We start from the raw sequence: 25,194 nt of genomic DNA, 5'->3' as shown, positions 1-25,194 counted from the left end.
CATAGCCCATGAAACTTGAACATTTACTCATGAGGCTGCTGTGGATTTTTTGAAAACTGGTATTTCTCAGGACCAGGGCCGGCTCCAGGCACCAGTGAAGGAAGCACTGGAGCAGAAGGTGCCTGGAAGGTGCCTGGAGCGGCCAATAGAAAGGGGTGGCACTCCATCGGTTACTGGGGTGGCACGTCCAGGTCTTTGGCAGCACTTCGGTGGCAGCTCAGGTGTTCCACTTTAGTCTTCAGTGGCACTTCAGTGGCAGCTCAAGTGTTCCACTTTAGTCTTCAGCAGGCAGGTTCTTTGCTCCGTCTCTTCCTCTTTGGCGACACTTCAGCGGCAGCTTAATCGGGTTTGGTTTTTTTCCCTTCACTGATTGGGGCAGCAAAAAAGCTGGAACCGGCCCTGCTTAGGACCTTGCTCATATCATTATGATTGCTCCACTTCACTCCTTCACCATTCAGTACACTACACCTCACATAGTTAAAGCAGCCGAAGTGAATGCAGATAATTCTCAGCAGCTATTGCCAGCTCCAGAGGGCAGAATAGAGGTTGCATGGACATTTACCTTAACTCTTTATTTTCCTGCTTTTCAGAAGTCTGATTTGTGCTGAATTTGATGTTCTGGAAGATCACCTGTTACTAGGCAACCGTAACTCTGTGTTAATTAAGTTTTCTGCCATTTAACAGGAGAATATGAGTTGGACAAGTCTGATGACAGAAGTGGCTGAGAGTTACCACCAAGTTTCATGGGAAGACTCTGAACGCTATCATTCCATTGTTCTGAACACGTACTTTATCTGCAGGTTGGAGGTTGATAAACTACTCTTATAGTGCCAGACACGATGGCATAAATAATAAGAAGAAAGAGAGAAAAAATACTCCCTTGCTTTCTTGTTGATAGGAAAGCTTTTGCAATACTGATCACCAGAGAATACTGACGGTATAAAAGGGTAATGAGGTCTTTACAAGCTGCAGAGAGCTGTAGAAAACAAATGTCACCAGAAAATGGTCTTATTTATTGCAATCCTTAAAGTTCAAAGTATTCTTCATTACGCGCAGTTCAGCTTTGTGCCTTGTTTCATGCCACCTATGAGACAAGCAAAATCTTTTCCCTTCTTCAACTTTCTCTCAAAAACTCTCTCTTTCCCCCAGTCATCCTGCACTAACTTCCTCACCAGTTCTGTGAGGATTTCACCAAAAGAGACCAGGATATAGGATAACTATTGCCCTTTTTCCCGCAAAACAGAAATTCAGTTTGGCCTTGTTACTAGTTTCTTTAAAGAATCCAGAATCCCATATTTAAGTAAGACAGAACTTGGCCAATAGCCACCTTCTCACCTAAAGAGCCTCTCTGTTCCCTGATCCTTGTGTAACAGCGCTGACATATTCAGAACATTGTACTGGAGTAACACTTTTGTTTTTAAAAAAAGGAGCAAAAATACATTGTACCGAGGTTGTAAAGAAGATATAAGGATGTATATCAGAGATTGGCAACCTTTGACATGTGGCCCACCAGGGTAAGCACCGTGGTGGGCTGGGCTGGTTTGTTTACCTGCCCCGTCCACAGGTTCGGCTGATCACGGCTTCCACTGGCCACAGTTTGCCGTCCCAGGCCAATGGGGGCTACAAGAAGTGGCGCAGGGCGAGGGATGTGCTGGCCGCCGCTTCCCACCATCCCCATCGGCCTGGAGCGGCGAACCGCAGACAGTGGGAGCCATGATCGGCCAAACCTCCAGACATGGCAGGTAAACAAACTGGCCTGGCCCACCAGGGTGCTTACCCTGGTAGGCTGCGTGCCAAAGGTTGCCGATCCCTGATGTATATTATATCTTTATTAGTTAGTTTATTTCAGGAGTTACCAAGGAGAAGTATGAAAAGCAAACCTATTGTAAGCCAACAAATTGGATACCAGAATAAGAAATAAGAGTACACTAGAAATTTTGACTGGGACCAAATTCTTAGCAATCACTAGAAAAATTATGATTTACTGCAACATTTCAATTTTAAAGTTTAGAATTTTATCTAACAATTACTTTTTAAAGCATTTGTATTGACTTTCCTGTAACAGCTGGAGGTTTTAGAATTTATTACTTCAACTGTGTCATATTCATACAGCTTTGATTGCTCTTCTTGTAACTATACTTTCCTGTTACCATGTCTGCCTCTTATCTGAAACAGTTATGGTAACACCGTCTTTTATAAAATAAAGTCAATTACTTTCAAAGTCCATCAAGGAATTTTGGTCATTTCATGTTCACATCGGATACCCACACAGACTAGTCCATCAGTTATTACAAAAAAAGGCTATTTTTCCTCTTGGAAATTCTGGTTCAATAGTTGAGTTCTCAGTAACGATGTTCAATTAAAATTTGAAAAGAGCCTCAACAACACATTAAACTTGCCTTCTTTGCTGACTCAGAGAAGAGAACTCCATTGTTTCCAATAATTCCTACTGGGTAACCAAATAGTCTAGCAAATCCTGAACAGGGGAAAAAGAAAAACAACAAAAAGTTACAAATTTTCAGGTACTTTGATTTCACTATAAAAATGCAGAGTTAATACCGTTTTCTTGAGCAATGATGTGTCTCTTGAGGAAATTTTTTTTTTATTATTAAATAATTTTAAAGCTCAGCACAATGGGTGAGCCAAACAAAATGATGCCACCTGTAAAACTGGGAGAAATATTTACAGAATAATTTAAATATATATATATGTTTTAAATACCTGTGATTAAGGTATCCCCGTACAAGGCTTTGAATTCATCAAATTTACTTCCATCTACAATTCTAGCAATGACCTTAAGGGGCGGAAAAAGGAGGAAAATTAGGCTCCCCTCCTTATTTTAGTTTGCACTGAAATTTGCTTAGAAAGACAGAAATTTGCTTTGAAATTTAACTTCCCGTCATTTATTCAAGGGATTCTGAAATAACCATTTAATTTTGATGGTAGGCAAAAGTTAGACTGGGGGGAAAAGAACTCTTTTGCCTTATAAGTTATGCTTTACGTCTATTTTCATGAAAAGAGCGTCTATTTTAAAGGAGATTTAAAGCTTGAGAACATCAGGTCCCAAACTTTACACACCTTCAAAACTGAATTTTAAGCAAGTTCTTCTGTTTACGCCCACCTCAGATAGAAAAACTGTTTTTTCCAGACATATTAACCAAAAATGGATACACTCACTATACATTTCAAAGATAGAAAAAGCTACATACACGCATTTGCCAGTCTCTTTAGAGGTACATGCATATGAAGCTTTGCTTATGTTTGGGACCTGTCATTCAGCAATGGATGATCAGTTTTAAAATTACCAAGATTCGGTTTTGTGACTAATCATATGAGCATAACCAGCAAGACGCAAGTCAAAAGAAATGTCAAATTTAAAGAATAGGAAATTGGAGTATTAAAGTACTTCAATGTCCCTGTAATGAAAGTGAGACTTCATGTCTCCTGGCAAAGTATTTAAAGGAGGTTTCAAGCCAGCACTCTTAACTACAGACCAAATACTGGTCTTGCAGGCAAAGTTTCAGTAAACAGGCTTTGCACATGGGAGATTGGAGAGATTGGAGCTTATGCAAGGGAGATTGGAGAGAATACAGTCCTCCTCCCCAACCCATAAACAGTGTGTGAACTGATTGTGCAGCTGTTACTGAGGCCTTAGGGCCCTCTAAGAGCATGTTGTGATCAGTAGATGTGCAAAGTAGTGCTACATATTGTGGAGCAGCGCTCTGCAGGGTGAGACCTGTTTGTGTGGCTGGGAGAGCTGAACTATTTCTGTTATGTTTGAGGCCTCCAGAATCCTTAAATCAGGACAGAATCCTTTATATTTAGCTCTACAGAATTAGCAGAAAAAGAAAGCTAAAATACTGTATCTGAGCAGTGGCCACGTGATATAGAAGACTCTGTGAATGCATTAGTTAACTGTAGTCTTGGCAACCTTTTTAAAATACTATTAAACTCTAACCTTTATTGATGCTTTTTTCAACAGAATAATAGAAAAAAGTTACATTTTTAACAATGCATTGACATTTTACTGGGTTTACCAAAACAAGAACATTTAAAACATTAGTAGATCCTATAACAATGGAAGATTCATCAACCCCAGTAGCTGTATTCTGAAGACAAATGTTGAGGAATAAATGAAGCATGCCTTCCTGCATGGAAATTGAGTGCAAAAAATATTTTGTGTGTATATTTTGCAGCTACATTTTTATCTATACCTCTTTGACATCAAAGTTTCTTTTAAGCTGATCCCCAACTATTCCATATAATTCATCAGCAGGATATAAAGGTTCTTCTGGTGGTTCTACTGTCACCTGCAGCAATTTAATAAAGCTATTAAAATGACAAAGAAATTATTTCACACCATAATAAGCCAAAACAGCCTAGAGAATTTACCAACTACCCTGTTCATACCTATCCTTTCACCACTCATGCTCAAATCACTGTACTTGCTTCCCGCCTTGTTTTGCCTTAAGTTCAAGCCCCTTACACAGAAAGATCTGAACAGCATCAGTCCTCATCTTCTTTCTGTCCCTAACTCCTACTACTGCACACCTCACCTCTGCCCATGGTCTACACTGACAATTCCTCTCACTTTACCAAAACTTTTACTTTCTGTTATTTGCATATCAGTACTCTTGTCCCCAACTAGATACCAGGGTGACTGGCACACTATAAACAGAAACATATTTTTTCCAGGCCATTACTTATGTTTATACACTCTCTCCTCCTTCAGCCAGTGTACTCTATCTCCTCAATCTGACCCTCTGACTTAAGCCAATTCCTCCGCTCGGGGTGAAAGTAACTTACAGGACTTACCGGTACTCCGGAGTCCTTAATGCGGGGGTGGGGGGCGCGCTCAACCGGAAGAGGCATGGCCTCTACAGGAAGAGGCAGGTCCTTTAAATCCCTGGGTGCTTTAAGTCAGGATTTAAAGGGCCTGGGGCTGGGGCAGTGGCAGCTCCTGGCCTTTTAAATCACCCCAGAGCTACCAGCTGCAGAGGTGGCTGGGAGCCCCAGGGACGATTTAAGGGCCCGGGGCTCCAGCTGCCACTACCACAGCAATGCCCCAGGCACTTTAAATCACCATCGGAGGGGGTTCCCAGCTGCCACCGCTACCCCGGCCTCTGGCAGAGCTTTAAAGGGCTCAGGGCTCTGCTGCAGCAGCAGCAGCCAGGAGCCCCATGCCCTTTAAATCACCCCAGAGCCCTGCCACCGCTACCCCAGGGCTCCGGCAGCAGGGCTTGGGTGGCATTTTAAAGGGCTCTGGAGGGTAGCGGCAGTGGGAGCCCCGGACCCTTTAAATTGCCACCCGAGCCACACTGCCGGAGCCCTGGGTAGCAGCGGCAGCCGGGGGCTCAGGTGGTGATTTAAAGGGCCTGGGTCTCCAGGTGCCGCTACAGCCCTGGGCCCTTTAAATTGTCCCCGGAGCCCTGCTACCGGAGCCAGTAGTGGGGCTCCAGCAGCTATTTTAAGGGCTGGGGCAGTAGCGGCTGCGGCAACCCCTGATCCTTTAAATAGCCGCCGGAGCATGACCACCTCCCCAGGGCTACGCGGATGATTTAAAGGGCCTGGAGCAGTAGCTGCGGCAGGAGCCCCAGGCCCTTTAAATCACCACCTGAGTCCCACCACTGCTTCCTCTGTCAGCAATTTAAAGGGCCCGAGTCTCCAGACGCTGCTGGGAGCCCCAGACCCTTTAAATTGCCACCAGGGGAAACCTATCCGCCTCGGTACGGCGCACCGGCTCTTGCCAGTATGCCTTATCAGAGCGTATTGGCTTACTTTCACCTCTGTCTCCACTACAAGCCATCCACCCTTTAAGTCAAACCTATCTTATTATTTTAAAATCAACAAGACACATGATGAACCTGAATTAATAATGATTTGACTGCACTCCCTCCCTCTCCACTTCCTTTGTTCTAAAACCCAGATTCAAGGAGGTATTTCAGCATGTACCTGACTTTAAGCATGAGGACGTCCCACTGAAGTCAATGGGACTGACTGCTCATACGCTTAAAATTAAGTATGTTGTAGAATTGGGTCTACCATAATTTACAGTTACCCCCAAACCTCTGTTTACTCCTGCATGTAGTCCCATCAGTTTCACTGGGACTGCATACAGAAGCACATACTTGCAAGATCAGCCCTTTAGACAGGTAGCTCTTAGGGACAAGAACCGTGTCTTTTTTCAATGTTAAAAATGTATTTAATGTCAGATATATCAATGCACTATACAAATAATAAGGAAAAACTAGATAAACAGGGTGGGTAAGATAGTATCTCTTATTTTGAGCTACACAGAGCTCCTCTTCAGCTCTATGTTATTCAAAAGCTTTTTTCACCAACAGAAGCTGGTCCAATAAAAGACATTACCTCGCCCACCATGTCTCACTAATATCCTGGGCCCAGCACGGCTATAACACAGCAAAAAAAGGAAAAATTATACATTTTAATTTAGAAAATGCATTACGTTAAAAAAAATCACATATATACTTACATCTACTTTCTTTTGGTAATTTAAACTCCTCACAACTTTCCTAGCTAGATGAAGTGCATGATTGTCATCCAAAGCATAGTGATCAGTTACACCAGATTTTCTGCACAGATGTAAATATATACATATCTATATAAAATATACTGCACACATACACACAAAAAACTGATAAAAATAAAAGTTTTTAAAATACTTTAGCCATGATTTTAAAAATTAAATGCCTAAAATGAGGCTCCCAAATCCATATTTAGGAACTTAACATACAGTTTCAATTTTTTTTTTTGTTACTATTATAAAGAAACCGTAAAGGTGGCAGACATCATATTTGCATTCGTCTTTTCTTGTATATTTTTGCACCATCCATGTAGTTCCTTACATGGATTTAAAATACAAAGTGTTTCAATATTTAAAATAAAATCTAGTTTGAGCAGCCCAACACTTATGAGTAAGTGAACAATAAAAACCAATGCATGATGAAGAATGAAGAATTATTAGGGAAGAAAAATTTCCATACTAAACTTCTAAAAAATGAGTTAAAATAGTGAATAAAAATAACTAAAATTATGGGGGAAATCTGACAGCGATTTTAAAATATTACGAATTGCCTTAACAATAACACTTCAATGACCAATAAACTGAAGTACAAATGGAGCTTATTTATTCATTGTATTATAAAGGAATACTTGAAATTTGCTTCCCCTCTCCCCCCACATTCTGAGACCATGAAAGTATATAGTTATTTCAATTTTGATGGTATAGACTCTTAAAAAAATGCTCTTTTTATCACTGGGCATTTTGATTTAGTGTAAAGTAAGCTACAGTTGACCATTAAAAAAAGAATCCTAGAAGGTATAAGATGTATGACCTTTTCCATGATTTAATAACCTAATAACATAAAACAGAGAATGCATAACAGAAATGTACCTATAATATGCATGTTATTGCAGTTGATATATAATAACAAAAACTTTATTCCAACATATGAAACCCACACTGCCATACTTACAACAATAGAATGAATCTGTCATACAAGTTCTTATAATACTACCAATTCCATAATCTCAAAAATGGCAAAATAAAAAATACCAAGTGTTAAATAAAAAACAAATCTTGAATAGCCTATGATAAAGTATTACTAGTAAAATACAACACCAGAGAGTCTGAGGATCAGAGGTCAAACATGGTACCTAGAGACTTCCTAGAGTTTCTTTAGTTATTGCATAGGGACACCATTTTCAGTAAAATTTCCACTACAATCATTGGATGCGGGCTATGAGCATTAAATGTGTACATTTAAATTACTGGATTGGTAAATTATGGAAGTGGGCTGTCTTCCTCTGAAAAAAGAGTTACACACCTTCTCATAACTGTTGTTCTTCGAGATTTGTTGTCCATTTAAATCAGGTGTGTGTATGCACATGTGCATGGTAGCCAGAAGATTTTTCCCATAACAGCCTCTGTCAGGTCAGCCTGGGTGCCTCCTGGAGTCGCGCCTTCATGGCGCTCAATACAGAGTCCTGCCGACCCATCACCCCCTCAGTTCCTTCTTGCTGGCTACTCTGAGAGAGGGGTAAGAGGGTGGGTATTGGAATGGACATGAACAATACATCTCCAAAAACAACAGTTACAAGAAGGCGAGTAACAGTTTTTTCTTCAAGTGCTTGTTCATATCCATTCCAATTAGGTGACTCACAAGGCCGAGTTCAGGAGGTAGGGTCAGAGCCGTCCACTGACTGGTGCACTGTTCTTCCAAAGTCTGTATTGTCTCTGGCTTGCTGGGTGATCGCATAGTGCGTGGTGAAAATGTGTATGGAGGACCACAGTGCTGCTCTGCAGATTTCCTGGGAGGAAACCTGTGCCAGGAGCGCTGTTGAAGAGTCCTGAACCCTGGTGGAGTGCGCAGTGATCAGAGGAGCGGGCACCTTCATGCTGTAGCACCCATGGATGTGGGATATGATCCATGATGAGATAAGTTGAGAGGAGATAGGAAGACCTTCCATTCTGTTCACCACTTCCACAAATAACTGGACCGTCTTTCAGAATGGCTTAATTCTCTCAATGTAGAAGGATAGCGCTCTGCGGACATCTAATGAGTGAAGCCTCTGCTCCCTGCCGCCGGAGTGTGCCTTAGGTTAGAATACTGGGAGGAAGATGTCCTGGTTGATGTGAAACTGGGAGAAAACCTTTGGGAGGAACGCCGGGTGAGGACTGAGCTGAATCTTGTCTTTTAGAACCCGTGTCAGGGGGCTCTGATGTCAGTGCCTTGAGCTCAGACACTCTCCTGGCTGAGGTTATCGCTATCAGAAACACTACCTTGTATGAGAGAGAGAGCAGGGAGCACATCGCCAAAGGTTCAAAGGGCGGTCCCATGAGTCTGGAAAGGACCAGATGGAGGTCCCAAGTTGGGACAGGCTGTCGGACATGCGGGTGTAGCCTGTCGAGACGTTTAAGGAAGCGGCTGACCATAGGGTTAGCAAAGACCAAGTGGCCCTCTGCGCCTGGGTGGACAGCAGAGAGGGTGGCCAAGTGAATCCTTATTGATGACATGGACAAGATAGTCTAATAGAAATGGCACAGAGGTGAGTGTTGGGGACAACTAGTGCTGTGCCGACCAGATTGAAAATCTCTTCCACTTGGCAATGTAGGTGGCTCTCATAGAGGGTTTCCTACTGCCAAGGAGGACTTGTCTAACCATATCCGAGCAACAAAGTTCCATTGGGTTCAGCCATGCAGCTTCCACGCCATGAGGTGCAGCAACTTGAGGTTCGGGTGTTAGAGACAGCTGTGATTCTGAGTTAGTAAGTCTGGGAAGAGCGGCATGGTGACTGGAGCTTTCACGGACATTTCCAGGAGTGATGTGTACCAGTGCTGGCAGGGCCAGGCTGGAGCTATCAATATCACCGAAGCTTGTCCCCTCCATATCTTGAGGAGCACCTTGTTAACAAGAGTGATAAGTGGAAACACATATAGGAGATGGCCTCCCCATGGGAGGAGGAACACGTCTGTGATGGAGCCCGGGCTGTGATTCAGGAAGGAGCAAAATCGCTGGCATTTCCTGTTGCGTTGCATGGCGAACAGGTCTACCTTGGGAAGACTGATGGAGGATTGAGGTCGCCGGGTCCCAGTGAAGGGACCACTCGTGGCCATGGAACGACCTGCTGAGATAATCCGCCAACTCGTTCTGTACTCCAAGGAGGTATAATGCTTGCAGATGTATTCAGTGCTCTACAAAAAAGTCCCACAACATGAGGGCTTCCTGGCACAGGGGAGAGGAACATGCACCCACATTTGTTGATATAGAACATTGCCATGGTGTTGTCTGTCATAACTGATACACATCTCCCTACCAAGTGGTCTTGAAAAGTCTGGCACACAAAGTATACTGCTCTCAGCTCTCTGACATTGATGTGGACAGCAAGTTCTGCCTAAGACCAGAGACCTTGTATCCTGAGGACTCCCAAATGTGCTGCCCAGCCCAAGGTTGATGCATCCATCACTAGCGAGAGGGATGGCTGAGGGCTGGTGAAGGGGACCCCTGCACATATTATCTGTGGGCCGAATCACCACAGGAGGGAGTCGAGTACTGTGCAAGGCAGGATTACGATCCTGTCCAAGCTGTCCCGGACTGGCTGATACACTAACGCTAGCCACAACTGAAGAGGTTGAAGTCTGAGTCCGGCATGCCGTACTACGTAGGTACAACCCACCAAATGTCCCAGGATTTTCAGGCAATTCCTTGCTGTGGTGGTCAGGAACTGCTTGAGACCTCGTATGATGTCACCGGAGGACCAAAACCTTGCTTCCAGGGGGTATGCCCTGGCTTGAGTCGAGTCAAGTATTGCCCCTATAAACTCTACTCTCTGAAGCAGGGACAATGTTGATTTTCCCTCATTCAAAAGAAGGTCCAGTTCATCAAATGTTGGCCTTATGAAGTCGACTTGTGCCTCCACTTGAGACCTGAAGTGGCCCTTGATGAGTCAATTGTCGAGATACGGGAACACCTGTACCTGCCGTCTGCGCAGGAACACAGCCACGACTGCCATGCACTTGGTAAAAACACGAGGCGCCACTGACAGGCTGAATAGGAGGACTGTGAACTGGTAGTGGGTACTATTTACCACAAACCTAAGGTATTTTCCATGGGACAGAGTTTCTGCTATGTGAAAGTCCACGTCCTTCAAGTTGAGGGCAGCATGGATCCTGGATCCAATGCAGGGATGATGAAGGTCAAAGAGACCATGCAGAACTTGAGCATCTTTACGAATTTGTTGAGTTCTTGCAAGTCTAGTATGGGCCTGAGTGCATCCTTGGCTTTTGGTATTAGGAAATACGGAGAATAGAAACACCTGCCTTTTTGCTCCTGAGGAACCTCCTCCACTGCTCCTAGCGAAAGGAGTGAGTGCACCTCCTGTATAAGGAGTTGCTCATCAGAAGGGTCCGTGAAGAAGGACAGGTAAAGGGGATGGAAGGGCAGGAGGGCACAGAATTCGATGGAGTATTCTCTCCCTACAGTGCGGAGCACCCAGAGGTCCAAAGTGATACAGGACCATGCACAGTAGAAAGGGGACAGTTGGAAGGAAAAGGTAGATCCAGTTTTTGTTCTGGTGTACCATCCTTGACTACACCTTTAAAAGGCCAGTTTGGGGCCAGAAGGTGGTTTGGGTTGGCCAGAGCCTTGGCCTAAGGATGGGTGCAGCCTTTTTCTGCCATTCCTATTCCTCCTCCGGGAGCCATCCTGTTGGTAGAACTGTGGAGAAGGTTGAGGCCTGAAAAGTTTCTGCTGCTTGGCAGGAGTGTGTAGGCCCAAGGATTTGAGAGTGGCTCTAGAGTCTTTTAGGCGGCATAGCCTTTTATTGGTCTTCTCTGAAAACAGAGTCACACCCTCAAAGGGGAGGTCCTGTATGGTCTGCTGAGTCTCGTACAGGAGACCTGAGACCTGGATCTAGGAGCCCCTTCTCATGACCACTCTCATCAAGGAGGGAAGCTCGGGAGATCAGCTTGCCCTCCTCAAACAAGGCTGAAAACTTGGCATGGGAGTCTAGAGGAAGCAACTCTGCAATTCTGCCATTGCAATAGAGGTATTAAAAGAGTACCGACTGACCATAGCCTGTTGGTTGGAAATATGGAGCTGCAATCCACCCATGGAATAGACCTTCCTCCGAAAAGGTTGAGTTTTTTAGCTTCTCTGTTTTTAGGGGAGGGGCTTTGAAAACCTTGCTGCTCGTGCTGGTTAGCAGCATCCACAACAGCGGGTGGGAATAAAGATGTTCATAAGCCTTACAACAAGACACAAAATATCACTGTTCATTATGCTTAGCAGTGGGTGGCAGAGGCTAGGGTCTGCAACGGGGTTTTGGTGGTGCTTGCGAGAGTTTTTATGAGCAGTAGGGCAATACAGGAAAGTCCAGAGGGCGCGAGGATATCCACCATGGGATCAGAGTCCTCTATTACCTCCTCTGCCTTGATGCCCAAACCCTGGGCCACACGGTGTAGCAAGTTTTGCAACACCCGATTGTCCTCAGGCGCCGGGACTATGGCGGTACCAGCCAGTGCATCCTCCAGCAATGACGAGGAGGAAGCCCCAAATAATGACAGCTGCTCCCTTCCATCGGCACCCAATGGTTCCCGTGATTTTCGGGGATCCAGTGCAGGAGCAGATACGGACAGTGCCGTGCCTGGTCATGGGGCTGTCAGCACTGAACTTGGTGCCGTGTCAGCATCGGCGGCGCCCCTAGTGGTGCCATCAGTGCCGGGGTCGCTGTTGGCACTGCTGGTGGCAATGGAGCTGCTGTTGAGGCCGGTGCTGATGTTGGCGCCGAAGCCATGGTTGGTGCCGAAGCCGGCGACGGTGCTGCAGCCAATGGTGTCAATGTCGGTGGCAGTGGTTCAGTGGCTGGTCGCTCAGTAGGTGGGATAAAGGTGGCCGAAGCCACTGAAATCGCCGCTGAACAGGACCGTTGGTTTCTTCCCTGGCTCTGGTGAAAGGCCCAGGGAGTCCAGAAGGGCTACTGAGAGGGATTCTGCCACTGCGGTGGCCACGGCACCGGGTAAACCCGTTTGTCCCGCTGTGACCTGGACCTCCTGCTCCTGCTCTTATCGGAACGGTAGGTATCTGACTCCGACTCCAAGGTCTCCGAAAACAAAGACCACGGAGGAGTCGTGCTTCAGGGCAAAGAGCGTCGGGAGCTCGAGGACTGACTGGATTCTCTCTCCAGAAGTGTCGGTGCCAGAGGGTGCCATGGAGGAGGAGAGCGCCGGGACATCATCGCCGGCTTCCTTCTTGATTATACCAGAGGTCGGAGCCACCTCTGTGCTAGGGGGCGAGAACGGTGCTGTGAGATGCAGCAAGTCTTGAGCTGCTTCGAAAGCCTCCGGTGTCAAGGGGAGCAGCAGTTGCTGGTCAGTAGAGTCCAGTGATCACAATCAGCCCAGACTCAACTGCCTCGCCTGCGCAGGAGTCAATGCAGCCCTGCCCAGGGACCTAGTGCTGTGGCCCAACTGGGGTCTCACAGCCGTTCGCTCCTTAGACTTAGCCTGTGGAAGAACGCTCTCTCTCTGGCTTGTTCCTCTTCTGTGGTACTAGAGACTGAGACTGGTGCCTGGCCGATTGGCTGCGGGAGGAGCCCTGCCAGTCTCAGGAGTCATCCTTTTTGCCCCGGGATGATGGTGCCGGGGCACTCTGCGCCAACTTGCTGTGTGTGGGGTCCCCTGACCCGGGGTTTGAGTAGGGGTGAAGAGCTGCCGCCATTAGGAGAACCTTAAGCTGCTGTTCCCTTTCTTTAATAGTTCTGGGAGGGAACTCGAGGCAGATCCTATACCAGTCCTTTTGGTGACCTTACCTTAGGCGCCTTGGACAAGAAGTGTGGGGTCACTCTTTGGCATGCGCTTAGCGCAAACCTCACACATTTTGAAACCCAGGGACCATGGGATACCCCAGTTCCGGGGAGTTGGAAGGGAGGGAACCCCCAACTAACTTTAATTATAATACAACTAACTATAGAGAACTATACACGAAAAAACAGAGATAAAGGCACTTGCTAAGCAAGTGCTATGGGACATTCCAGCTAACCGTCACTGGTGGTAAGAAGGAACTGAAGGGACGGCGGGTTAGCAGGGCTCTATACTGAGCACCATGCACAACTCCAGGGATGCCCAGGCCAACCCAACAGAGGCTGCTATGGGAAAAATCTTCCGGCTACCGTGCATGCGCACACACCTGACTGGAATGGACATGAATAAGCACTCAAAGAATTAGTTACTGGTCATTGCTGGACTAGGATACTAAACGAGGTTGACCAACCTGCTACAGAAAATCTTTTGATCAGTTCATTTTTAGTCCCATTAAAAACTAAAGGGGGTGTGTGGAAAATGACAAGCCCTGAGAGGTTTGTTTATTTTACCGGCAGTGAAGATCAGCACCTCCAAGATCCTCCGCTGATACCTCCTCACCAGTTGCCGCTTTAACCTATGGTATATAAACAGCAGAATCAGGGAAAGAGTTTGCACTTACTTCACATGAATGTTTAGAAAAGTTTAGTAATAAAAAAAGTTCCTCTCCAAATGTTTCTTCACTAATTAGACTCAGTCATGTTTCCGCAATATTTTCCCACTATAGTATTTAAAATGTGCTAAGGTGATCTTTTTTAAATTACCCAAATTTCCTGGAATTCATACCTTCGTTATTCAGCATTTACACTTAAGTTCTATATCCACAAAGCAATTTCCTATACTAATGTGTGTGGGTATATGTGTTACCTGACCATTATTTTTTAGATTAAAAATGGTTTACGCTAATACTCTATTGATGAGTAATAACTTTTACAAGGTATGCATTAGGTGATGGTTTTAATCTAGCTATAGGTATTCTGCTCTTTTTCACAAAGCTAATAAGTTAATGTCAAATGGGATGCTCTGCTGTATCCATAAACGTTCGAAGTAAGAACCACAAATGTCAGGCTTGCACTCAGTTTCTGGAAGATACCAATGCCAAAATTAAATAATTCCTTTTTCATTAGACAAACCATTTCGCTACTTGCACATGGTACTAGCTTATATATTTTCGGATTCAAAATCTACTCTAATATTCAGTTATTTTCTTGACAAACTCTTTTACAAATTTCAAATGTTTAATTTAGTTATTCTATTATTAAGCTCAAAACAATCATGCATTACTGAGTCTTGTCTCACACCTAGAAAATAATTTAACAAGAAACCCTTTCTAAAAAGAGCACCTTCATAAAGGAATACTATCGAATTAAGTGTGATCTTCCTAAAAACAACTAGAAGGTGTGAAGTAACCTATTACATGAGGAAGACTATGGTGATGTTGGGGATGGACACCTGGCTAGTTCATAAAATGTTTGATAGAATATGCAACTAAAGTTTCACTGCCACACACCAAGCTCTGACACCTCATTGGACAAAGACGTAGAGTGTGGGAAGATACTTTCAGTGAGAATAGGAAGATACCTACTAGCTATGAAACTGAAAAGTGGTTTTATTGGTATCACAGACTGAGATTATGACAAGAATCTGCACATTGCCAGAGAACTGATAAGAAATCTGTTATGTGATGGACAGATTTCTTACAGTGCAATGTGCAGGTAACTGATGACTTATCTTTCCAAGAAGTTTTGGCCCTGGGCCCCACAGTCAGGCTAACTTGTAAAAACACTAGATCGTCCTTTGCTTCAATGGATTTTGCCTTGATGTGTGTTCATTGTAATATCCCCCTAAACCTCAAGTGATATATAGACATCATCTGTGAATTTCCTCTGAAATGCTAGGAGGGAGTTTATCACCTTCTTAGAATGTGTGACTCTACTTCTTTCCTTTCAGCTTCCCAGCTGATGAGTTAGGCAGCACTGGATTTTGGTTCAGGAAAAATCCCTGTATCACATTTGGGGTGCAATTTAGACCAGTAAGGGGTTGTGTCAGCACCTGCTGTGAAACTTGGGGAGCATCACAATGATTTGCTGCTGTAGCTCTCAACCTGAGTTCCTCACAAACAGCATGCAGGTCATACCCTAAGTGTCTGCATATAGCTGCAGCCTGGCAACAACACTGATCTCAGCAGCCTTGGATACTACCTGCAGGGTGACCCAACACACCCCTAGTCCCAAGTTGTCCCTCAATATGTGTCTTCTGCACTGTCCAGCCCCTTCCTGGACAGTCCTGATATTGTAGGTCCATTGCTCCTGTGAGAGAACAATATCCAACAGTTTGCTAATTTAAAGTTTGAATGTAAAACTGGATTAGTTTGATTAAAGAATAAACCAAGTTTATTTAACCACAAAGAGATTTTAAGTGACTACAAGGACAAGGCATTAAAGTCAGAAATGATTACAAGATAAAATGCTTTCTAGTGCTAAAACTTAAACTAGACTTGGTTCAAGATCAATTACCACATGCTCACAGCAACAGGACTGAACAAATTTCAGGTCAGGATCTCTCCCAAAGTCAAATGGCTACTTCCTTTGTCTTCTTAGGTGGGTGAGAGAGAGAGAGAGACCTTGAGGTGGTTTTGCCCCTCCCTTTATACTCCAGGCACCCTTTGAAATGTATTTTCCTGAGGGTTACCTCTAAGTAAAGTTCATTCCTGCTGTGAGGTTGGAGTCATGGAGTCTCATGGTGAAAAAGGTTCTATGCTGTTTGCTAAAATATATATCGATGTTACTGTGACGAGAAGGTTGTCAGATAAGGTTAGACTTTCACTTGAAGGGAGGGATCATACGGCATTTGCGAATTAATCATGTAGAATTTATGAGTCCAAAAAAGGAGCGTTCTGTATTGAAAGTACTTCTTACTATAGCAAAAACTAAAGTATTTCTGGGCGACTCTCCCCAATCATATTTTCAGTAGGTCTCCAAGAGGCTTAATTCTGGGAAGTTTAGCTGAGAGTCTGAGCTATCTCATTGAAAGCCCCAGCTTTACCAAGTTCTCCTCTTTAGAGGATCTAAAGGGCAGAATCTAAAGGGCAGAATCTCACAGGAGAGGTTTTAAGACTTTACGCTGCCCCTTTTGGGGGTAATTTCCTTCACCAGTCCCTGGGCCAAACCCTGTGAGGGGAAGAGCATGTTACCAGGGAGACTGAAAAGAGAGCCTGCAGACAAATATCTTGTACATCTCCCTATGGAGAATACACGATATTTGTCTGCAGACTCTCCTTTTCAGTAGTAGCACTTTGGCCCAGATCCTCAAAGGTGTTTAGGCTCTTAACCTCTACTGATTTCAATAAGTTAGGAACTTTAATACCTTTGAGGACCTGAGCCTTTATGGTCTTCTATAGGACCCCTGGAGGCTGGAAGGGGAAAGGAGGTAGGTACATCTCCTAGGGAAGGAGATCTGAATCATTTAGCCCCATGCTCCCTACTGCTGGGTCTGGACTGACTGGGGACATCTGCACAGAATGAGAAGTGAGCCAGAGTCACTGGTGACAAATAACTCATCAGTATCAGAAAGGCCCCATCATAGCAGTGGAGGCCTTGCAGGTAAAATGGTTTGTCGGAAGGGGGGATGCTTATGACCTTTTCAACCATCTGATCACAGACCTTGCTGGCGCTGGCTGTGGGCAGGAATCTTTTACTCTTGGTTGCTGTCGGGGATCTTGCCTTCCCCAAAATTCAGGAGGGCTCCAAAAATCAGACACCTGTCTCTATACTACTGTTTCTGGCATGATCTCAGTAAAAGGACATTCCCTGTAACCTGCCTGACTCTTGCCATGGACCTTGCTCATTCTCTGGCTGGGAGCCTGGTTCCCTGCAGCCTGCCTGTCTTGTCATCGACCTCACCCACATGGCGACTGGGAGTTAGTATCTCTGTGGCCCGCTTGACCACCTAAGCATGTACCTTGCACACGCCAGCCGGGAGCAGGTTTCCCTACAACCCATTTGTTTTTTGTGAATGAGAGGGGAGGGGAGGTGCTGTCCTTCAAATCCTCCTCAGAAAGCCAAAAGATACACATTTTTAGTTTAGCAATTTTGAGATGACCCTCAAAGTCAAAAAAGAAACAGAGAGAACTAGTTAAAAGTATTTTACAAATATTGTCAAAGGTCCACTCCAAAGAAAGACTTAGAGTCTACCATGTATGCTGCTTAGAGGCAGAGAATTCTGGACAGTTCTTTCTGAGGGGTAGTCCTAAGCACAGGCTCGAGTAAAGATTTGGTGTGCCCTAGTTGCCATGGAGACGAAGAACAGCCCACTGTGCAGACCATCTGACATAGAAGGGGCTGAGAATAATCTAAAACTTAATGTTTTAAGGAAGTGTTTAGTTCATTTAGGTATTTATAATTATACTGATCATTATGGAAAACTAGAGTGTGAAAAAAGAAAATAAAAGATTTTGGACCTGAATTTTATATATTATAATATAATTGTTAATTCAATACAAACATAGAAATTGCCATGCTATATCAAAAAGTGATCCATGTAATCCAGAATGTTGTCTCTGACAGTGGTCAGTGCCAGATGCATCAAAGGAAGATGCAACAAACCTCACAGTAGATAGTTACGGGATAACCTGACAATAAGAGAAGCTTCTTGATCACTTCCATTAAACAGTGGTGGCTTATGCCCTGAAGTAATTTATCCTTCCTAATATAATTATGGATGTTATCTCTAGACACATAAATGTCTAATTCTTTTTAATCCCACTAAGCTTTTTCCCTCAATAAAAGGTTACATGGAGTATCTGAAAAGAATCATCAGGTCTTGCTGACATTTCTGTTTTCAAGTAACATGTCTGTTCACATTTATGCCATTGTCCATAAGAAAATCCCAATCATCTTTCTAACTAAGATAGATAAAATAAGTGTCCACAAAAGTCCTTAATCTGAGGAAAATTCTCAGTTTACATATAATCAATAAGCTACCATTCTGGTGAACAGGATTAACACAAGGTAGAAAAAGGAAAAAAAGACTGGATTAATGCATTTTAAATGACATAATTAGTGCCTGAGAAATTCTAAAAGGAAATGAACAACAAATCAATTAGCACTAAATGGCACAGTTTCGTCATTCAGGACTTGCTACTGTTTATTACATTTGTTTATGTTCCTTTGTTCTTTTCTTCAAACTGGAAAATCTCCATTGAAATAAAAACACAGAAAATACTTTCCTAGGCTAAACACCAACATGATTTTGTGCTTCATTTCCCTCCCACCCACACATTTCAATTATGTTTCTGCTGACAGGTTTGGAAAGAATTGTTAATGTTCAGCAACTATCAAGTTCACAAAGAACTATGTTTAATAACTATATATGCTTATTTTTGAACACCACAGAAGTTATAAACTTACCCATAAATGGAGTCAAGTAAATTTACAAAATGCTGAAGTATCTGATTAATAGGACTAAATAAAACTAAGGTGAAGGGAATGGCTTCAAATGTCAGGGTGGACAGTGGGAATAAGAACAATGCCATTCAAATAAAAATAGAATGTGAAAAAATGGCCAGTAGCAGAATTTTACACTGTCAGGAGAAAAGTTATGGAATCATGCACAACTGATCGGTGAAAAATTTTCCTTAAAAAAAATAAATCTTGTTTCCATCTAGCTATACTTAGAAATGATATTGCTATATGTTCCCTGTGACCTAACTGGCTGACCCAAGCAAACTCCCTCACCAGAGTCCTCCATCGCTGTATACCTAGGAATTGGGTAGTGTGATGTAATCAGCAATAGAGTTAACATCTGATTTCCCCATTCATACAAGCACTTTTGAGAGATATTTGGTGTCTACTAATTTTAGGAAACTGTAGCCCCTCAGATTGTTCCCAAAACACTCCACCATCTTGCAGCAGAGTATAGTGCTGCATCACATCACTGCGTTTAACAATATAGTTTATTGTGGAATAAACTATTCCAGAATCATTAATGTGCTTTGTGAGCACGCAAATTATTCCAGAATGAAGTCACTTTTATTCTGAAATACAGCATCCAAATGGAACACCTATTCTGCTCAACTTCCCCATGTAGACAAGCCCTTAGTTCTAAAAGGTCCTACACATTAAATCCTGGCTCCCTTGAAGTTCATGGCAAAAGTCCCACTGACTTTGATGGAGACAAGATTTTATCTATTGTTTTTAGCATGTCATCTATTTCCAGTGCTTCTTGTAAAGTGGGGAGTCTACCTAATTCTTTATTTAATTAATTGTATTCTACTGATTTTTTAACAGTTAACATTCAGCAAATAGCACATCTTAACTTTTTTTCTAAATTGCATCCTGTAGTTAATTTAAAGTAGAATTGCCTGCCTAAGGCTTGGCCTACACTTAAAATTCATACCAGCAAAACTATGTCAGTTAGGGGTGTGATTTTTTTTATTTTTTGTTTTATTAACCAACATTGCTATGCCAGAATAAGCCCTAGAATAGATGCAATTATATTGGCAAAAAGCGCTTTTGCCAGGATAGTTTGCTTCTCTCTTATGAAAAGCTTAATGTGATCTCATTAATATATTTGTTATACTGCTACTGCAGATAAGTATGAGAAAGAAAAGGTTTGATTTTAAATTTTTAAAAGTCAAAAGTAATCTTAATAATTAATAGTTACTCATTTCTTGGAGCAAAACTGGTCATAGAGAAAGGCTGAGTTACTTGTACAGCTGTACAATTTGCAGACACGCAAAGGCAGAAATTGTTTTAAATTATGTTGCTAAAAAGATGTGTCTACTTACCAATGGAGGTCCTCCCAAGAAAATTGTTCCCTGCTTGCCAACTATTATACTTTCATCAGCCATTGCAGGTACATATGCTCCTCCTGCTGTACAGGATCCCATTACTACTGCTATCTGAAGGAAAAACAGCAATATAGATTATCAAATCAGTCTAAACTCTTTGAAATTCAAAGGCACCTGTACACTAATCTCTATTGTGCAGATTTTGTCAAACGCTCACTAGAATTGACATGAGATCACTAACGTCTATGCAAACAGATAAGACCTTTTTCTGCTTTGTTTGTTTTTTTAGCATTTCTTTGGAAACTACATGGAATCTCTGTAGGTATGTTTCTTACCCACATAGTCCTAGCATCTGAGGGCTTCCCCATTATTTAAACCAAATCCTCAGCTGGTGAAAATCAGCATAGCTCCACTGAAGTCAAAAGCTGAGATCAGCTGATATACACAAAGCACAAAGTCCCTAGGTTTAAGTGTCTGACGACTGACGGCAGGACATTTTCAGAGGAGGTGCCTCAATTTCAGTGAGAATTAATTTGCTCCTCCAACGGGTCTACCAACAAAGCCTACATTTGTTGACCTTAGTAACAAAACATAAAGCACACCTCTTTTCTCAGGCTTTTGCCTGATATGGTATTAGTGTCATGTTTATTTCTAATGGTGAGGTAAAGTCTAGTTATTATTACACCACATACAGTTAATTTAGTGGCATTTTTAAAAGAACTGGCTTTTTCCCAGATACCACAGTGAGGGGTGGACTGTTATAAATCCAAAACCAAATGTGTATATATATATATAAAAAACCAATGAAGCAGCCTGTGATACTAGAGTGAAATTTTCTCTCAGCTCCAGTTTCAAGAAGGATTCACAAGAAAGTAAATCCTTTTGAGGCACACTGATGCAGGCACAGAAATGCCAGGCAGTGCAATGTATTAATGTATTATTATTTGCTCTCACACCTACTGAAAATACAGTTTGAACCACAAAACGAGATTGGGATAATATTAATAAAAAGTGAAAACACACAATCTTCCACTGTTACACATTGGCAATAACTTAATGGCTGCTATCAGCAGTGGATTACTGATTCCTGGGGCTCCTGGCCAGAGCAAGTAGCGGGTCCCCTCGCAATCCATTCCACCAGTGGTCCTGCCCCTGTTCTGCCCTCTCTGCCTGTGGCCCCACCCACAGCCCCACCTCTTTCTGCCCCTTCCCCGGGGCTTTGCCCCATTCCACCCAGGGTCCCCCCCGTTACTGTCCCCCCACCAGCAGCCCTGCAACTTGTTTGCTACTTTCTGGCCCCCACTACCCCCCACTGCAGCCCCAAGATCAGAGAAGCTCTGTCCTCCTGCCACAGCCCCAGCAGGGTGTGAAAGCTCCCTCAGCCCTGAGGCAGCAACAGGTAGCAAGAGCTCCTCTAGTCCTCGAGCCACAGCAGGGGTTCTGGTGCTGGGGCTTCCCCTGCAACCTCACTACCACCACCGCGCTTCTGCAAGGGACCAGGCTCAAGACAAATTTTAATTTTTCTGCCGAAGAACGGGGTCAGACACGGGCTTCCCCTGTCATCTGCTGGCCTCTGCCTGGGATGGGGGGCACTGGAGGCTTCCCCTGCTGCCCCCCAGCTTCTACCAGGGAGTGCGTTCGGGGGGTGTGGGGGCTGCCCTGCCTGGCACTACTGTCGGGGAGTGAAGCTGGGGGGGAGCACGGGGGCTTCCTCCACCCTGCAAGCCTGGCATGGGCCCTGTAGCTAATCTGCCACTGGCTGCTATTAAAAAGCAAATGCACTCTTCAAAAACAGATGGCTGGGGGCTTCACCTGCACCTGAAACAGGACTGAATGATGCCATTACACCTCCTAGCATGGAGTCAAAAGGAGCTTTTTCAGCAGCTGGCATCTGTGCACCAAATTACAGCCAGGACAGAGTGATGAATCAATAGGACCTTCTCTTACACATTTTATCAGACATCATCAGGTATCCACAAGCCTAAACGACGACTCCTTAAGAGTACCACTTATGATGGTCGCTCCCCCCACCCATATCTCCCCCTGCCCGGGGATTTTTTTTTTTTTTTTGCGCAAAATGACAAATTTTTTTTTTATGATGTTGTTGTGTTTGATATACAAGTTGTATTAATCGTTTTTCAACATAAATATGGGATTTCAAAATTCTGGGATCCAAAGTAAAACATATCTACAAATCGCTAGACTATAGAGCTAGTTAACTGATCGCATTCCTTTGTAGAATCTCATGGAACCTTCTAGATGATCTGAGAACTACATTTTCCTCAAATCTCCTAGAATGTTGTCAGTCATGCCCTCGCAGGTATATAAGGGGCAGGGGCATCGCCACTCAATTAGTGAGATATAAGAACAAACTGAAGTGAAGTGAGAGCCTAGCAGCAATATTGCAAACCTTGTTTTATTGTATAACTGTGAAAGTGTACTTGTGTTTTAAGACTTGAAAAATGTAAGTAGTGATTAATAAAGAATATATTTAAACAAGATGCCAGAGATATCCATCGAACCCCTATCTAAGCAACAACATGAAAGCAATACTATTACTTTTTTTGCCATGCTTACCACATAAGACTTTTGCTCTCCCTAATACTGTCTGTCTTCCCCTAAAGAAAATAAAAGATGCCTTCAGGAGCTCAATGTAGGAAGCGAAAAGCTCAACTGCAATCTAGTTTGTTTGCAGCAAGGGGCAAATTTGATGGGAAAATATCTGAAACAGAACACAGACCAGGCTGAACATCTCATTAATTTCCTTAGTTTGGTAGAGCTCCTTGGGAAATAAGATGTTATGTGTGAGCACCTATGTCAAGTAGTTTGTAAAGAAGCTATGGACCATTACTGCAAGAAAACAATTCAAATCTAATTGATTGACCTTATGTTATCAAGCACCTTCCTTGCCATAAGGTCAGTGGACAATTCTACTAGAAAAGGCTTAATAGAATTATTTATAAACATTTTAAATGAAAACAAAATAAAAGCTACAGCCAAAGGCTACAACAACAGTGTGAACATGAAGGGAAGAAACACTGGTATCCAGGCAAGAATCCTTGTGCTGAATCCAAGAGCTTTCTTCATGTATTGTGGCTGCCATTCCCTTAATCTGGTTGTGTTAAATGCATTTTCTTTAGATTCAGTATCTCTCTTCAGATTACTACAAAAGGATATATGTCCTGTTTTCAGCATCAACTATCAGGTGAAAGATCCTCATGGACAATATTACAAATCTGACCGCAAAGCAACTAAATGATACTTGCTGGGAAAGCTGCATTGACAACATAAGGCCAGCGAGCTACCAAGTGACTGAGGTTTATGATGTCCTGATGAAACTGGCGCAATCGCCAGGCCAGAATCTGACACAAGGCGCAAAGCCTGGCAAACCAGATCACTGACTTCAAATTCCTAATCTCAGTGTGATTTGGCACAATATCTTGTTACAGGAAACATTGTAAGCAAGGCATTATAAACTCGGCCGATGGACATTGAGACTGCTACTATGAGAAGCTGCCTTGATTTCGCTGAGGCCTACAGAGACCACAGATTTGAAGATGCCATAACTGCTGAGAAAGAAATGGTGGAAAACTTAGGAGTTGAGCCTGTCTTCAAGGAAACTCATATTCATTGGAAGAAGAGACAGTTTGGTTCAAGGGCAAAGATGAGGTATTGGGAAGCTAAGAAAAAAAATTCAAGAGGGAGCTTTTTTTTGCTTACTCATTGACACTGCTCCAGTGCCCATCAAAGAAAGTTTCGGACAAATGAAGCAGCACAAAAAGACCAAGGGGGGTTGTATAACCTTAGTAAGCTTTCAGCATACAGAAAAACACTCTTTAGCAATTGTACAGACCTTCACCAGACACTGAAACCTGGGAAATCTTCAGATGTCATTGATAAAGACCTCTATATCAAACTGGACAACATCCATCACATTGCCACATGGCAAGCACTCTCCCCTCCAACTTCTCCAATTCATTCATCATGCAGAGCTGAAGGACACTTTTCCTAATCCACTTTTCCTGGATAGCTTTGAGGATTCTTCTCATGCTGCTGGTCACAGTTGGGAGTGGTGAGTGCAGGTTTTTGAAGCTCAGCTCATTAAAACATATTTTCGATCGATGCTGGCCAACGAGTGACACCACTTGCTATTTTATCGCCTGAAAATGCCACTAGTCAGTCTTTGGATCTCTCTGATGCTGTACTTCAGTTTGTGATAGCAAAGGTGAGAAAAGTAACCTTTCGAACTAAAGGATTAGGGTTAACATTCTAACATGCCAGCAATGCCCCTCTGCTATGTACATCGGCCAAAATGGACAGTCACTATGGAAAAGGATAAACGGACACAAATCAGATATTAGGAATGGCAATATACTAAAACCTGTAGGAGAACACTTCAACTTCCCTGGCCACACTATAGTAGACCTTAAGGTGGCCATCCTGCAGCAAAAAAACTTTAGGACCAGACTTCAGAGCTTCAGTTCATCTGCAAATTTGACACCATCAGCTCAGGTTTAAACAAAGACTGTGAATGGCTTGCCAATTACAAAACCAGTTTCTCCTCCCTTGGTTTTCGCACCTCAACTGCTAGAACAGGGCCTCATTCTCCCTGATTGAACTACCTCATTATCTCTAGCTTGCCTGCATATATATACCTGCCCCTGGAAATTTCCACTACATGGATCTGACAAAGTGGGTATTTACCCACGAAAGCTCATGCTCCAAAACGTCTTTTAGTCTATAAGGTGCCACAGGATTATTTGCTGATTCTAAGGTTGTCACCTATTGTAACACCATTTAATACTGGTCCATCCAACATTGGTGTATAGTTCAATTTCTTGATGTTAGTACATTTCAGTTATTCTTTAAAATTCAAGTTTCTATAAGCTTAGAGGAAACAATGTTTAAATGGAAAAAAAACCAAGGTTGCTGAAAGTAGCACTCACAGTGGAAAACACGTTCAAAAATAAATTCTATCTTAATTAGTAACGGAGTATAATCAAGGTTGGTACCCACTCTAGATTCA

At 43.2% G+C, this 25,194-nt stretch overlaps 1 protein-coding gene across 6 annotated transcripts in view; it reads right to left on the bottom strand.

Annotated features, from left to right (window-relative positions):
• Positions 1–25,194, bottom strand: part of MCCC2 (methylcrotonoyl-CoA carboxylase 2) — an 82,664-nt gene that overhangs the window by 25,029 nt on the left and 32,441 nt on the right. For all 6 annotated transcript variants that reach the window (XR_004000911.1, XR_004000910.1, XM_030566597.1 and 3 more), the window contains 6 exons: positions 20,166–20,279; positions 13,891–13,955; positions 6,494–6,593; positions 4,215–4,310; positions 2,722–2,794; positions 2,400–2,476 (listed from right to left, as the gene is read on the bottom strand). Coding sequence is in view for 4 of the 6 variants with exons in the window: in XM_030566597.1 (XP_030422457.1) it covers positions 2,400–2,476; positions 2,722–2,794; positions 4,215–4,310; positions 6,494–6,593; positions 13,891–13,955; positions 20,166–20,279 (525 nt within the window). In the remaining 2 variants the exon portion in view is untranslated. The remainder of the gene's footprint in view (positions 1–2,399; positions 2,477–2,721; positions 2,795–4,214; positions 4,311–6,493; positions 6,594–13,890; positions 13,956–20,165; positions 20,280–25,194) is intronic.

Source organism: Gopherus evgoodei, chromosome 6 (genome assembly GCF_007399415.2).
Source record: "Gopherus evgoodei ecotype Sinaloan lineage chromosome 6, rGopEvg1_v1.p, whole genome shotgun sequence".
Classification (NCBI taxonomy): Eukaryota; Metazoa; Chordata; order Testudines; family Testudinidae; genus Gopherus; species Gopherus evgoodei.
Note: the sequence above shows the minus strand (reverse complement) of the source record. Positions and strands in the feature narration are given on the sequence as shown.